Source organism: Aureobasidium melanogenum (genome assembly GCF_000721775.1).
Source record: "Aureobasidium melanogenum CBS 110374 unplaced genomic scaffold scaffold_1, whole genome shotgun sequence".
Classification (NCBI taxonomy): Eukaryota; Fungi; Ascomycota; class Dothideomycetes; order Dothideales; family Saccotheciaceae; genus Aureobasidium; species Aureobasidium melanogenum.
In genome coordinates this window covers 756,049-769,788 of record NW_024470053.1, presented here as the reverse complement: position 1 = coordinate 769,788, position 13,740 = coordinate 756,049, and the positions used below count along the sequence as shown (strand labels likewise).

Here is a 13,740-nt window from a genome sequence, read left to right as displayed (position 1 = left end):
TATCAGAGACTTCCGGCGGTCCAGATTGGGTATCTGGCTGTAGAAGAACCGAAGGGGACTTCCCGACTGATATGATACACCACGAGTAATACAACGGTCAGTCAAAATCGATTGGCAACAGCGGTTGGGTTGTGCCCGTTGGCCAGCCAGGCACTGGCAACGCAAGCCATGCAACACCCAACTCGCCCCAAAGGGTTGTATAAAGCATCTGTCCCTCCGGGCGCTCGGTCGCTGCAAGCAAGCAACTTCTCGTCTACGAGCAAAGAGCACCCTCTCCTCGCCCGTGTCGAACCCCTCCCCACAAGATGCATTTTAATTCGCACATTGCCCTGGCGGCATCTCTCATCAGCTCAGCTTTGGCATCGCCGGTCGATGTCAGCAGCAAGAAGGCTGTGTCGATTGCAGACATCAAGGGCAAGAAGACTTTCACCATCCAGCAGGTCCTGGCGAAGAAGCAACAGATGCAAGCTCCTGCGTTATCGATGTTGAAGACATATGCCAAATTCTCTGCCACGCCTCCTACTCAGCTCAAAGCTGCTGCCGCAGCCATTCAAGCAGGAACTGTACAAGCAACCCCAGAGAATGTAGGCAAGATTTGGTCTTTGTTCCAGTATAGTAGCTGACCGTGGCGTCCAGTATGACATGTCCTACCTGTGTCCAGTATCTGTTGGCGGGCAGACGCTGAACTTGAATTTCGACAGCGGCAGCGCAGACCTTTGGGTATATTCCACATTACAGCCTAGTTCACAGCAAAGTGGACACTCGGTGTACGATCCAAGCAAGAGTTCGAATTCACAGCTCCTGGTCGGAAACACCTGGTCGATCAAGTACGGTGACGGCTCAACAGCAAGTGGCAAGGTCTATGCAGACAAGGTTGTCGTTGGAAGCGTGACGGCGACATCACAGGCTGTGGAAGCGGCCACGTCAGTATCGAGTTCATTCCTAGCCGACGTTAACAACGATGGTCTTGTTGGTCTGTCGTTCAGCAACATCAACACCGTTTCACCCAATCAACAGAAGACTTTCTTCGACACAGTCAGGAGCTCGCTCGCATTGCCTCTTTGGACAGCCAACCTGAAGAAGGGAGCCCCTGGTTCCTACGATTTTGGATACATTGACTCTTCGAAGTATTCGGGCAAGATTACTTACGTCAGTGTGAACAGTGCCAGCGGGTTCTGGCAGTTCACCGCTGATGGATATCAAGTCGGGTCTTCGTCATCAGTCAGCTCTTCTTTTACTGCCATTGCCGACACTGGTACCTCACTCATGTACCTGCCTTCCAGCAGTGTTACTGCATACTGGGCTCAGGTCACAGGATCTGGATACGATAGCAACCAAGGTGGCTACACATTCCCATGCAGTTCTGCACTACCTGATTTCAATGTGATTGTCGGAGGTAACAAGTTCACTGTGGTATGTATAACATGTGTTCAGGGGTCTAGAAAATGCACTAACAAGAACATTAGCCCGGCAGTTATATGAACTACGCTCAGATCTCATACACGACGTGCTTCGGTGGATTGCAGCAGAACACAGGACTTAGTTTCAGCATTCTGGGAGACATTTTCTTAAAATCACAGTTCATGGTCTTCTCCGAGGTTGGAGGGCAGGCCACGCTTGGATTCGCTGCGCCGTACAACGGCACTGCAGGCGAAGGCGATGGCGACGAGTGGGAGTGCGAGGACTAGAGGATGATGTTTGATTGACGACAAGCATTTTCTAGATAGAAAGACATTTAATAGAGTAATGATCAGCCTACATGTGATGGTCCATGGGAATTTGATGGATTTGTCCCGGTGGACATGCAGGACTTGAATCTATACAAGACAGCAGGTGTAGGCTTTGAAGCTGTCGTAACATGCAAGAGCAGGGAGAAGGATGGCTGTTGTTCGTGGTGGGCGGGCTGTTTGAAGAATTGGCAGGCTGAAGCTTGAGGCTCAAGAGTCAGGATGGAAGCTCGTGCACGGACGGTCATGCAAGCACGCGTCATATGGCAAGCTAGGAGTTGCAGGCCGGCGGAGAAAGCAGCGGCGGCGTGGCTTTGTGATCGTTACAAGGTTGATGTTGACATGGTCAGCTTGGCAAATGAATCTGAGAATGAGAAGAAGGTCCACTTGAGGTGCTCATTTTACTCGCTTCTTGCGTCTTAGCACACTCGACACACTACGACCAACAAGACTCTACGAGCACAACAAAGGCCCCCAACCACGTCCAGCGCGAGTGTACCTACTGCCATCCGACTACCCTGGGACAGACACGCTTGACACGATCGATCCAACTTTTTCCTCTGGATGGTCGCCGAATTCCGAATCGACCATGTCAGAATTCATCTCGTTCCTACCGCCTCCTGGTCTCGCTCTAGCCAACTATGATTCGGCTGCACTGCACACAACACAGCCGCAAGACGTGCCAGAAATCTTCCGCGACGCCATGAGCGTGCGCGAAGATGTCTTTGTCAAAGAGCAAAACATTGCACTGGAGAACGAGGTCGACATGGACGACGCTCGCAGCTTCCACTGGGTTGCTTACGCCTCGGTCGGCACATCCAGCACCGACGGCAATGCTGCCATGGAGGGCGTAACCAAAGACTCTGCAACCACTGCCGAGAATACTGGTCGCAAGGGCAGTACCGCCATGAGACTGCCCGTCGGCACAATCAGACTGGTCCCACCTCCTCACCCTCCTCATCCTCAGCCGGGCTCAAGTCACAAAATCGACAACCACGAGGGCTTGCCGCAGGACATGCAAAGTGGTCTAAGCAAGACCGAGATGCATGATGGCAAGGAGGCATACATTAAGCTCGGTCGCTTGTCTGTTCTTCAACCTTTCAGAGGTACGATATTTAATGCACTCGTCTAGTCTAGCCATGCTGACATTACTGCTTCAAGGACTCGGACTCGCTCGTCTTCTGATCGATGCTGCCCTCAGCTGGGCATCCAACAACGCCGACAAGATCCTCCCACCCATGTCTCCTGCAGCAGCTGAGCAGCGCAAGCTCGAGCTTGGAGGCGGAGTTGAGGTCGAAGACGTGTGGAGAGGGCTTGTGCTGGTACATGCACAGGCACATTTGGAAAAGTACTGGGCACTGTTTGGCTTTGTCAGAGACGAGAGCATGGGCACTTGGGAAGAAGAAAACATCATGCATGTGGGTATGTGGAAGCGTGTGGAGCTGCAAGATCCGCGACAATAAGCACGAGGAGCGTGGTGGGTCAGAGCAAAGAAAGCAGCAAGGTTCAGCGGCGTCCTGGAGTTGGCATTTGGCATTGTCGATTAGAGATATCCCCTACTGACGAATTGCATACGACAAGCTTGATTGGAAGTCTTTGGTTTGTTTCGGGATATCTGGTGTTTGACAGACAAGTTGTACGCAAGCATAGTGAACATGTGAGAGAGATTCAGAGCTGACGTAAGCGGGGCATGGATGGAAGAGATGGATTCGACAAGACTTGAACCAAACTTGACGTGCGACAATTGATACAAGACACCATGTCTGGACTACGAGGCATCGCAAAAGGAGGATGGCACCCTGGCGGCAGCAAAGACAGCAGTAGCAGCAGCAGCGGAGGAGGAAGTGGCTGGCGGGCAAAGATCAACGACCGCATTCCCGGAAGCACAAGCAAGTCGGAGAGAGAGCGCATAGAGGCGCGCGCGAACCACGTCTCGCAGCCGCTGTCGTCGCTCAAAGATCGTGAGTGCACTTATGAGTAGACAGAGCATCCCTGCCAGCTTTGTGCTAACCACGGCCTCCCCTGCAGCTGCCTCTTTTGCACCTCCACCAAAACACATCCACTATCATGGCCAAGCAGCAGCGGCATCACCCAGCAGCTCTTCAAGTGCTCTCACATCCAGCCATGTCAGCACGCCCGCAAACACTGCCGCTACACGTGGACTGGGGGCTCCGCTGCCCAAAGAGATGATCCAGCACCAGCAATACGCTCAAGCCCAAGCCCAGCAGGAAGAAGAAGAGGCCTCTCGTCCACCCCCGGGCCCTTACCGCGTCGACACAACTGGTCTATCCACTGCCAATCTGCCCAAGCCCCCTGTGCGACGAAACGACGCTGCCTCTCCTTCATCCGTCTCTTCCACGCCGAGACCTCCTCCACGCCAAATCGCTCCTTCTCCTGCTGCTGCTGCTCGCGCTCCGCTTCCTCCTCCTCGTTCCACTCCTACTCCTCCTTCTGCCGCTCCCAGACAACAGCCCGCTCTACCACCTCGATTGCCTCCACGACAGAACTCCCACCCTGATCTGAACTCTCCTCCACCTCCACCTGTCTATTCTGAAGCCATCCAGGCACCCCAACACATACCTGCCCCGGATCAAGGCTCCGTCAATCGACTCGGTCGTGCAGGCGTGAGTGTTCCTGGCTTTGATATCGGTGCCAAACCCTCCTCGCCTGCACCCACACCACCTCAGCCATCCCACATGAATGAGCTGCAATCGCGCTTCTCCAGAATGTCTTCCTCTGACTCGTCACAAACCCAACAACCACAATCACAATCATCAAATGGTGTCTCATCACGTTTCGGGAATATGGTATCTCAACAAGCAAGCAATCCGCAGGTTCAATCCCGTCTTGCCGGCCTTGCTTCTTCACCTACCGTCCGAAACCACGCAGCAAACATTGCCTCTTCTCCAGCCGTCCAGAAACAAGCAGTTCAACACGCTGGTACCTTTGCTTCTGCATCTGGCGCTTCTCCACAGCAGGCACAAGCTCTACAGTCAGGCTTCTCACGGGCTGCTGCTTCACCTACAGCTATGAATCTTGCCACTCAGCACGCTGGCACTGTTGCTTCGGCTGCTTCATCTTTTGCTCCAAATGCTGCTGCTGGCAAGAAACCTCCTCCGCCACCACCAAAGAAAAAGGAGCTACAGGCTGATGCTCCGCCAATCCCGCTTTCGAGCAAACCCAGATTCTGATCAATGCAAGAGTGTTCGAAGGGACAGTATTGCTCTCGGTTGTTAGATGTTGAATAGACGTGTTCGAATTGAATATCGATTCAAGATTCATGCTACGAGCATGAACTATCAAAAGTGTTACATACTGTGGCCAAGCGAAGCACTTCTATTGGTGCATATATTTTGGAGCTAGGATTTCCTCATCCGCAGCAAATATCTATCTGGCACATTTTTCACGATCGACACGGTAAGATAGAGACACATGTCCTCGACGACGTCCTTGATTAGTGTATCTAACCCTCGGCTTCAATCTCGTAACTGTTGCTCTTGTGTTTGGGCTGGAACTGGAAGTCCTTGTGTGCCGGTCCCAAAAACATTTCACTATAACCTTGTTAGCTAATCTTGCCTCTGAATTGCTTACACAAAGCACTTGCCTGATCTTGATCCAGTCTTTGTAGTTGGGGCTGCTAAGCAATGTCTCGAGCTCATTTCTGCCACGGAAGGCAGGAGGTCTGTCATTGAGGTGTGGAGGTAAGTGTTCAAGCAGACCAAGGGGCACGTATCTGCAGCTGAAGCTCAACCACTCGAGCAAGAAACGACGTGTGACTCCAACGCCAATCTCGTCAGATCCCCAGTTCTCCAGACCGAAACGTGTGAACTGCTCAATGTACTGCAGTCTCTCTGATGCACTCTTGTCGAGGTACTGACCAGTCTGAATCTCCTCGAAGATCCAGGGCTTGATCAATGCACCACGACCAATCATGGCTGAATCGACGTTGGCGTTGTTGACGGCGTCAAAGTAGTCGACGTGAGAGTAGACATCACCGTTTCCACAGAAGTAAGGCATACCATTGTTCGAGGCAGTCATGTCACGTGCATCTGCTTCGCGGATGGTATCTGTTACCTCTGCTTGCTTTTGCTTGAGTCTGTTGACCAAGGCCGAGCATTCGGCAATGTACTCCCAGTTGGCTTGGCGAGTGTATCTCTGTTGACGGCTACGGCCGTGGAGGGTAATGGCAGCGACACCACATGGGCCGTCACCAGTGGCGACAGCTTCTTCGCCTCCAAGAACAAGACGTTGTACGAGTCTATCGGCAGTGGGATGGTTGTCCTTGGTGCCCATGCGAATTTTGACGGTGATAGGGACTTCTCCAGATACGGCATTCATACCGCGCAGGATCTTTTCGAGCTTGCCAGGCGAATCCATAAGGGCGGAACCAGCGCCTTGACGGTAGACAAGATCAATAGGGCAGCCGCAATTCAAGTCGATTGCGCGAATGCTCGGGCAGAGTGCGGTGAGAATTTCGGTGGTCTTAAGAACGTTCCATGGCTTGTTTCCTGCAATCTGAACACCGAACTTGAGATCCTTTGAGTTGTCGTAGCCAGCAACGACAGACTTGGGGGTGTACTTGGGAGGAGTAATCTCAGACTCGTGGGCCTTGGCCAGAGCCCATTCGCCCTTCTCACCTTGGATGAGCGGTAGACCCATGGCCATTTCGGACCACGTAACTTGAGCACCGAGGCTGACGCACAAACGTCTGAATGGAAGGTTTCCTTGTGTGGTCAAGGGAGCTAGAACCGGGGTCTCAGGACCGTAGTAGATTCTGCGCTTTTCCGAAGCACGAACAGGGGCTTCTGTGAACTGGGCGCGACGCTCCTCGAGTGACATCTTTTCGGCTTCTGCTTCTTGTCCTTCTTCTGGTTTGTTTGCTCCATAGTACTTGTTCATCTCAGCCTGACGCTTGTCTAGCCAAGCCACGTAGGCCTCAGACTTGGGCATGGCTGTCTTTTTCTTTCTGAGTTCGATTTTGGCGCCCATTGAGACAACATTGACCACACCTACACCCTCCTCCTCTTCTGCTTGGGCACTGTCACCCAAAGCTTTGTCATTGTCCAGGAGGACGAGCTCCTTGCGACCATCGGGAGTTTCTCTCTCAGTAGAGTGGGAGCCAGCGAAGCGGCATTTCCAACCAGCATTACACTTGCCCTTGACCTCAAAGATGGGGCACTTGGCGTTGAAGGTAGTCAAGTCCTCGCGTTTGCCCTCAGCCAGGTATTTGCGGAGGTCGTGTTCCATTCTGCACTTGTCGCCGAAGGGGCACTCATTGGGTGAAAACTCGTTGTTGTGGACACGGGTCTTGCACAATTGAAGAGCATCGCGCGAGCTACCAAAAGTTCTAGCCTTGTTCTGGCCACGGTTCTTCTGCTTCTTGTCCTTGGACTGCTGTTGCGACTCGTGCTTACTTCCTTCGGCGACATCGTCAGGGTTCTCTTCCGAGACTTGGTCGGGTCGTGCAGCGGAATCAGAGTTGTGGATCAAGTATTCCTTCTTGATGGGGGCGACGCCCTTGACTCTGGGCTTGGGTTCCACGGCGGTCAGGACAGGGTCTTGTTCCAGCTTGACTCGCTTAGAGGGTTGCTCGTCGCCATGGCGCTCTACTTTCTCGGCGCGTGTAAGGGCCGAGTCGAAAGGAAGAATTTCACTCTGTGGATTGGCGGGCTCGGTCGAGTCGCCGGGAGCTGGGCGCTTCAAGGGCTCGGAAGGGTTCAGCGGGTTGGTGGTGGGCTGGGCAGGAGCGGTAGTTCCTGCACCATTGAGCGATTTGTCTGTGTTGTCTGCCATGGTCGCGTGAACAGATGCTGAAAGACTCTCTTTCTGTTCACACAGCGGCGACACTTTTTCGAGCGCAGAGACGATAAGAAAGCTTATCGCGCTTCGACCCCGGCCGGGCTCTTTTCGGCTCAAGAGATGCAAGCTGCGATGGCCTCAGCTCTAAGAGTGACGGAAGGTGACGTAGCAGGTTTGTTTGGCAGGTACGTGTTGGCTTTGGCTTCGCAGGCTCCGGCCGGTTTTGTGCTGACGACGTACAAGAGAGACGTCCATCTCCAATTCCCCTTCCTCTCTTCCCACTCTCCCATCAACCACACTCGACCAATTGATTGCCCATCATGACGCTCTACTACAGTCTTGTCTTCGCCCTTCTCGTCTTCGAGATGGTCGTCTTCATGTCGCTCATCGTCCCCATGCCCTTCACCTGGAAGCGCAAGCTCCTGACCTTCATCTCCGAGAGTCCCATCATAGCAAAGCTGCAGTATTGGATCAAGGTATGCATGGCCCAGCTTCTGTATCTCGTCTCCAGCTTCCCTGCTGACTTCGCCCCCAGATCACCTTTGTCTTTATCCTGATCCTGTTCGTCGACAGCGTCAACCGCGTCTACCGCGTCCAGCTTGAGCTTGCTCAGGCCAACAACTCCAACAACGGCGCTGGGTAAGCTTGAACCTCCTTTGTCCTTAGCTTGTCTACACCCCACTGACATATTCAATCAGTGCTGCTGCCGTTGGCGGTATCGAACGCATGGAGATCCAGGCTCGCAAGTTCTACTCGCAACGCAACATGTACCTCTGTGGCTTCACCCTCTTCCTCTCTCTGATCCTCAACCGTACCTACGGCATGATCCTTGACGTCCTCCGTCTCGAGCTTGAGAACAGACAGTTGAAGGGCACCGACAGACCCAAAGACGCCAAGCTCAACGAGGCCGAGAACATTGGCGAGGTCGGCCGCCTGAAGAAGGAGCTTGCTGCCAAGGACCGCGACATCGAGACCCTCAAGAAGCAGGCTCAGGGTCTCTCTACCGAGTACAACCGTCTTGGTGACCAGGTCGCTGGCAACTCTGACAGCACTCCCAAGAAGGACCGATAAATCTTTCGCTTCAAATCCCAACACTCTGAGCATCATCAGCTCGACTCGTTTAGCACTCAGGAGCTAAAACACATGTCAAAAGAAAAGTATCATAGGCACCAGGCCAAGGGAGACTTATTGTATACGATAGCTAAGCAGAATGATTTTCTGCAATTCTATATCTTCGCCCTGAATTCTTGTCTCATTCGTATTTTTGTGATCTCATGTCACACGACATCGGAATTTAATGTCTTGATGCATTGTACGTGAAAATTCTACTCTGTTTGGTAATAACCTGAGCCTTGTGTCGTGGAGATCGTATCCAAATTCCACCCTGCCTGATTTCCGTGATTTCCGTAATTTTCCTGTATCCTTGAGCTCCTAGGCTAAGATGCAACCTGCACAAATTGGCCTCTGAGAGGACGAACAAAGCATATTCTTTCGTGAACCTTGCGCATCTTAAGCACTCATGATCTTTACGAACTCGTCGTCTATAAGCATATTAGTTTCGGCTTTCTCGTGTGTTGATTCAAGCAACTTACAATCAATGTTACCATCTCCATTGGCATCTGCTTCCTTGATCATCTCATCAATCTCGGCGTCAGACAGGTTTTCGCCAATGCTCTTCATGACGTTTCTCAATTCCTCGGCGGAGATGGTACCACTGCCATCTCTGTCGAAGACTGCGAAAGCTGCTCTCAACTCGGACTCGCTGTCTGCTTGCTGGACCTTGCGACCCATCATCGAGAGAAACTCGTCGAACTCAATTGAGCCAGAGCCGTCCTTGTCGATTTCATTGAGAATGTCCTCGAGTTCGGTTTGAGAAGGTTCCTGGCCGAGAGAGCGCATGACTTCGCCCAGTTCATCGACTGTGATATTGCCGTTTCCATCCTTGTCCTACACATTCAGAAGATTTGACGTCAATTTTCTGGTCCCAGGCAGTTTCGTCATTGGAAAGGACTTACGAAGACGTTGAAGACTTCCTTGAGCTCTTTGATTTGCTCTGGTGTCAAATTCTCTGCCTGTGTAGAAGTTGACTGTTAGCTGGTTCTGCTGCTTGAAATGGCCGCGTGTTGAAGTGGGCTGCTGCCTGTTTGCGGTTTGGCTGCGGTCGCCCTCCTATGACATACCATGCTAGGTCTTCTCTGGTGCCCCGACATGTCTGCGATATGACTGATGTAATGTTTCTTAAAGAAAAGGAGTGACTTTCGAATAGAAACTTGTTAAAAGAAAGCCTGTTGGTTGTTGTGGCTGCCTTGTTGTTTCAAAGAAGGGGGGAAGACCAGTGTGTGTTTCGACTTTGTTGGTCTTTTTCGTGTGCTTTCCAAGGGTCCTTTCTCCTCTGCTGGCTTCGGGTCTGGAGCGTCACATCACATGCTTGTTTTTCTTGGTTGTGAGCCTTACTTCTTTTGGAAGTGGGGTTGAGGGGGTCGATCACACCGAACATCATGCACATCTTGTTGTCCACTGCAAATCCCTGAGGCTCGTAGCTCTTCCTGTCTCTGTTGGCAGTTCCAGTTATGAGTAGCAGACTCATCGGCAACGGCATTGTCATTCGCAATCTACCTTGCCCGACTTGACCTATAATTGTGACGCCAGCCGATGACGGAAGCCTCACGAATGAGATCAACCGAGCATTATCACAATCACGATGCTCCCACGGCGGCAGGTGGGACTCCCCCATATGCAGACATGGACAAGCTGAATTCGCAACGCACATGGTCACACTGTAACATGTCGAATCATGGGTATCGAGAATCTTCAGACGTGAGATCGTGATGAGAAACTAAGACAGGGTGATAGGCTCGACAGATGAGCATGGCCATTCCTATGCTGGGTCTGTAAAATGTGAATAAACCTTTTCTCATTTTTTTTGGTGGTCTATACATTTGTCATGTTATCTTCTTCCACCTTGACTGGCCTTCATCAACTCTGTCCAAGCGCTCTCAAACCCTCTCTTAACCTCTCTGTAACTGACAACAAAACAATTCTGCTCGTCTCTGCTGACCAACATGATCTTCTCCTCAATGCCAGCATCCAGTTTGTTCAGACATGTCAGGATGTGTCCGAAATCGAGGACAGGTCGACCATCTGCGTCAACCTGATGGAACACATAATCACGGAACAGTTTGAGATAGTAGCGTTCTCCAGTCTCAGACCAAGCAGATGACGTGTGGTTGAGAGAGTGCGGAGCAGCAGGCTGGTTTGGGTTCGCAGCATTAGATGCCAGAGTCGTTTCGGGCCGCTCGAGGACCATGTTGAGCTTGGTGAGCAGGCGTACGAGGCGTGCGTTCTCGAGCTCGCGAGACAGATTGCTTGTCAGTGAGTCAGCCTCGTGCAGACTCGCGTCAAAGGTTAATGTTATTTGGGACGAGATCAGCGAAAGGAAGCTATCGATATCGTGGTCCGAAGACGTAGTAGCTGCTGCAGGAGCGGGTGAGCTTGTTGGTGCTTGAGTCGGTGTCATTGGCGCAGCAGGGGTGAGTAACCAAGTAACCACCTCGCGCATCTTTTCGCTGTATGCTCGACCGACGTGCTCAAGTGACTTTTGAGTATTATGATGAGCCGTGGGATTCTTGTTAGCTATACAGAGTATCAAGCGACCCATCTGCAATATATCGTCCTGTTGGAGCTCCGAGATGCTGCGCCCCTGTTCATATTGAGTAATATCAAGGATGCCACAAGAGTTCAGTCGAAGCCGGCTCTTGGACGTGATGAGAATCTTCTGTGGGGTCATTAGGCGAGCAGCAAGGCCGATTGAGTGAATAGCTTTAAGAGCAGACGCCAGCTGGACGATATAACCCCAGAGTTCATGATCAGTCACGTAGCTTCCTGGGGACCGTGAAAGAGTGCCTCCTGGATTTCTGGTGTTTGGAGTAAAAATCTTGTCGGCTAGCGTCTGCGAGAGAGGATGGTAGTCAGTAACGACTATCAGGGAACTGTCTCCAAACGCTCTGGTTGTAAAAGCGTCGTGGACAGTGACAACATTGCCGTTGCTGATGCGTTTCCATGTCTGTATGGTACGTATCGCGTTTTCATCGGTCAATCGAAAGCCTGTAAAATTGATATGAGTTCTCAAATATCCTGTAAGTAGAAGGCGCGGTTCTTACCCTCTAGACGTCTCAGAGCATAGTTGTAGCCATCTTTGCTCGAAGTAGCCTTGTATATCCAACTTGGGTAGCCGTATGCTGATGCAGACTTCTGGGCATTTGTATCGAGGGCCACCAGAGAGTGGAAGTGTTCTATTTGTTGGGGAAGTGCTGTATCTGTAGTGCGTTAGTTTCCTCCTATCGATATGCGCAAGCCACAACTCACTTGAGAAAGTCTGGAGAGATGCCTCGGATTTACGTTGCATCTCCTCACGCAAATGATCGGGGATAAAGAAGTCATGTGTTGTTCGTTGGTATGCCATAAGGTTTTCTCGATGGGGACCCAAGGGCGCATACAGATGATAACTAAGCTGGAACTCGGTCAGCGGATGCTTACAAGAGAAAGATTGTTGGCATACTGGATGAGCAAAAGCAGCAGCAGCTGAGAACATCGAAGTCGCAGCTAGGGCGGAAGCATCCTGAGCATACGGATTGATCTGCGGAGTGTGGGAAGCATCGGACATCTGACCAGCGTTCGTTTGCATGGTGAACGGGTCGAATGATGCAATATTATTGGTAGAAGAACCACTCTCAGCCTATAAGTGGCTCTATTAGCACATGTCACCAATCGTCGAGCCTGTGGATAGTGGAATGAACACCAAGCAAGTGTCACAAGACAAGTACTTACCGACTGAGGCACAAAGTTCTGAGGGACGAACTCTTGTATACCGCGTTGAGACCATTCTGTTGATGGTTGTTTGGTTGACGCAGCAGGTACTGCTGCTGCTTTGTGTCAGTCTCTCAAACCTTGGTTACACTTCGCTCGACATTACCGGTTGCTTTCGGGGTAAACACGGCTGCTGAAGCCGCTTTTGGCGAGATACCGAGATTCTTCACAGGCTGGACGCTGTTTGTGACAGGGGACAGAGGTTTGAAAGATGGGGAGTCAACGTTCAGGAAGCGTTTGGCGCTGGATAGGCATAAGTTTATGCAAAAGTGACCATTCATGCATCACGCACCTTTCTGTCTGTTGGGTAGGCTTTGGAGGCAGTTCATGGTTGTAAGGGCAACCTGTTGTGTATCAGAAAGACTGTTCCCAGCAAAGTGACATGGGGACCTACCGTTGTTCTGAGCCCTGCAACTGCCATAAATGGTGATGTTCCTGCAAAGGACGTTTTTTGTGTTTTCTGTGCTCGTGTCAGATATAAACTACAGCAAAGGCGTCGAAGGCAGTATACAGTACATACCGCGGCCTTTAGGTCTCGGAGACTGATGCCTCCTACGCATATCTCCCGGACTGCTAGCTCCTGATGCTGCCATGGCGCCCACGAAGATCTCGCAAGTACAAGTGATTCAAGTTTGGACTGAAATATCCTGGGAGCATTCGTGGAACCAGTGTGAGCTGACAGACGCGTCGGTTTCTGCTGGTTCTTCAAAGAATGTGTAACTCAAAAAGACAATTCTTTTCGAGGTAGAAACCAACGTCAGGAAAGTGGCCCGTCGACAGAAATGGAAGATGAGGCAACAAAGCAATGTACAGCCGAAAAAATATTGTTGATGTTGGAAGGATAGAATTGGTGTGAGTGACACAGCAGCCCCTTGGCTAACAAGAGTTCGGAGACCAAGATGCAATGTCTGCACGGGCAAGAGTTAGACAGCGGAGCGAGTCGGATGAGTTTGAGAATCATGGCAAAGTGAAGAGCAAGTCCAAGGGAGGGACAGGGAGGTAGCAGGTATGACGAGCCCGATGATTGGGGAGACGGATGGACAAGGGACAAGATACAGCCTCAGGCGCTTGATTTGCACATACCTAATCGAGGGAAGCCACGAAAAACATTATGAAAAAAACAACAATTCTATGTGCTTGATACAGAGCACAAGCAAGGCCCCGATCCGATATGGCTGGGAATGCACGAGCAACAGACGGTGAGAGTGAAGCCAGTCGTTGATTCAGGGAAGTGTCGGTATTCGCCGGACAGTTCCCAACGACAACCCGAGACAGCAAAATCGCCAATGGGTTAGTCCTTGCCCACACAAGATATTTGAGTCGATGAAATCTTTGGTAGAATGTGTGG

At 51.4% G+C, this 13,740-nt stretch overlaps 7 protein-coding genes across 7 annotated transcripts; 4 read left to right on the top strand and 3 right to left on the bottom strand.

Moving 5' to 3' along the window:
- Nucleotides 1-482: 482 nt before the first annotated feature.
- Nucleotides 483-1,688, top strand: M437DRAFT_36995 (aspartyl protease; the record flags this gene model as incomplete). Its single annotated transcript, XM_041019552.1, has 3 exons — nt 483-584; nt 637-1,413; nt 1,467-1,688. The coding sequence occupies 3 exons, from the start codon at nt 483-485 to the stop codon at nt 1,686-1,688; spliced, it is 1,101 nt and encodes a 366-aa protein (XP_040884286.1).
- A 628-nt stretch (nt 1,689-2,316) lies between these two features.
- M437DRAFT_21632 (uncharacterized protein) lies at nt 2,317-3,172 on the top strand (the record flags this gene model as incomplete). The annotated part of the gene is made up of 2 exons (XM_041019021.1): nt 2,317-2,833; nt 2,889-3,172. Coding segments are annotated over 2 exons (801 nt in total), but the record flags the coding sequence as incomplete, so codon positions are not given.
- A 314-nt stretch (nt 3,173-3,486) lies between these two features.
- M437DRAFT_36332 (uncharacterized protein) lies at nt 3,487-4,918 on the top strand (the record flags this gene model as incomplete). Its single annotated transcript, XM_041019424.1, has 2 exons — nt 3,487-3,688; nt 3,756-4,918. 2 exons carry the CDS (start codon nt 3,487-3,489, stop codon nt 4,916-4,918), a joined length of 1,365 nt encoding a protein of 454 aa, XP_040884284.1.
- Nucleotides 4,919-5,190: 272 nt separating this feature from the next.
- M437DRAFT_71088 (tRNA-dihydrouridine(47) synthase [NAD(P)(+)]) lies at nt 5,191-7,520 on the bottom strand (the record flags this gene model as incomplete). The annotated part of the gene is made up of 2 exons (XM_041025620.1): nt 5,191-5,278; nt 5,332-7,520. The coding sequence occupies 2 exons, from the start codon at nt 7,518-7,520 to the stop codon at nt 5,191-5,193; spliced, it is 2,277 nt and encodes a 758-aa protein (XP_040884283.1).
- A 326-nt stretch (nt 7,521-7,846) lies between these two features.
- Nucleotides 7,847-8,597, top strand: M437DRAFT_79913 (endoplasmic reticulum protein-like protein; the record flags this gene model as incomplete). Its single annotated transcript, XM_041027256.1, has 3 exons — nt 7,847-8,002; nt 8,062-8,165; nt 8,225-8,597. The coding sequence occupies 3 exons, from the start codon at nt 7,847-7,849 to the stop codon at nt 8,595-8,597; spliced, it is 633 nt and encodes a 210-aa protein (XP_040884282.1).
- A 438-nt stretch (nt 8,598-9,035) lies between these two features.
- On the bottom strand, nt 9,036-9,736 carry M437DRAFT_37983 (putative calmodulin; the record flags this gene model as incomplete). Its single annotated transcript, XM_041019751.1, has 4 exons — nt 9,036-9,067; nt 9,119-9,473; nt 9,542-9,598; nt 9,707-9,736. The coding sequence occupies 4 exons, from the start codon at nt 9,734-9,736 to the stop codon at nt 9,036-9,038; spliced, it is 474 nt and encodes a 157-aa protein (XP_040884281.1).
- Nucleotides 9,737-10,473: 737 nt separating this feature from the next.
- Nucleotides 10,474-12,985, bottom strand: M437DRAFT_36886 (PAB-dependent poly(A)-specific ribonuclease subunit pan3; the record flags this gene model as incomplete). The annotated part of the gene is made up of 9 exons (XM_041019526.1): nt 10,474-11,630; nt 11,687-11,842; nt 11,892-12,036; nt 12,085-12,255; nt 12,366-12,442; nt 12,484-12,635; nt 12,685-12,736; nt 12,787-12,852; nt 12,913-12,985. The coding sequence occupies 9 exons, from the start codon at nt 12,983-12,985 to the stop codon at nt 10,474-10,476; spliced, it is 2,049 nt and encodes a 682-aa protein (XP_040884280.1).
- Nucleotides 12,986-13,740: the final 755 nt, after the last annotated feature.